The sequence below is a fragment of the Crocuta crocuta genome, unplaced genomic scaffold, assembly GCF_008692635.1.
Source record: "Crocuta crocuta isolate KB4526 unplaced genomic scaffold, BGI_CrCroc_1.0 scaffold1269, whole genome shotgun sequence".
Classification (NCBI taxonomy): domain Eukaryota; kingdom Metazoa; phylum Chordata; class Mammalia; order Carnivora; family Hyaenidae; genus Crocuta; species Crocuta crocuta.
Window position 1 is genome coordinate 62,983 of NW_027531335.1, and position 801 is coordinate 63,783.

The 801-nt window shown below is 35.4% G+C and overlaps 1 protein-coding gene across 1 annotated transcript in view; it reads left to right on the forward strand.

Moving 5' to 3' along the window:
• WDR44 (WD repeat domain 44) overlaps positions 1 to 801 on the forward strand; it is an 80,449-nt gene that overhangs the window by 28,055 nt on the left and 51,593 nt on the right. The window contains exon 2 of the mRNA XM_077771920.1: positions 585 to 615. Coding sequence (XP_077628046.1) covers positions 585 to 615 — 31 coding nt within the window. The remainder of the gene's footprint in view (positions 1 to 584; positions 616 to 801) is intronic.

Here is an 801-nt window from a genome sequence, read left to right on the forward strand (position 1 = left end):
TCTCTCTCTCTCTCTCTCTCTCTCTCTCTCTCTCTCTCTCTTTCTCTCTCTCTCTCTCTCCTCTGCCCCTTCTGTACTCTCTCCCAAGATAAACAAAAAAAGTTATCATAGAAGAGCACAATTTTATTTATGAAGGATGCTTATTTTAAAGTTAATTTATTTTGAAAGAAATTTAAGGAGGGAGAGAGAGAATCCCAGAAATGGGCTCTACGCAGAGCCGGACCAGGGCTCAAACTCACGAGCCATGAGACCATGACCTGAGCCAAAACCAAGAGATGCTTAACTGACTGAGCCACCCAGGTGCCCCAATTTTATTTACAAGGATACTTATTATAGTATTATACACCATATGTATATGGGAAGACAAAAGGTACATACTCAAATCTCTATGTTGTGGGATTATGGGTCACTTTAATTTTCTTCTCTCCTTTTTTGTTTCCTACATTTTCTATGTGGAGAAAGACTTTTTCTCAGTCACAAAATATATGTGTTTTAAAATGTGGGCATGTCTTTAGTAAGTATGTAGATGTATTTCTCTTCTTGCCTCCACTATTCAATACCTTCTTCCTTTTATTTCTATACAGGTCTCCAGGAAAGGTTGGGATTGCAANTTTTATAATTTTTAGAATAAAACAGTACTATAAAATACATGTATGTTAATTGAAAAAGTAATACTTGCATGACAAAAACGCGGAATAACGAAAACACTCTTATATTTCTTATGCACACATGCATTGGTATCATCATTATATATAAAAAGAAATACCAGCCTTATATCCAAGCAAAGGAATTTGGTATTGA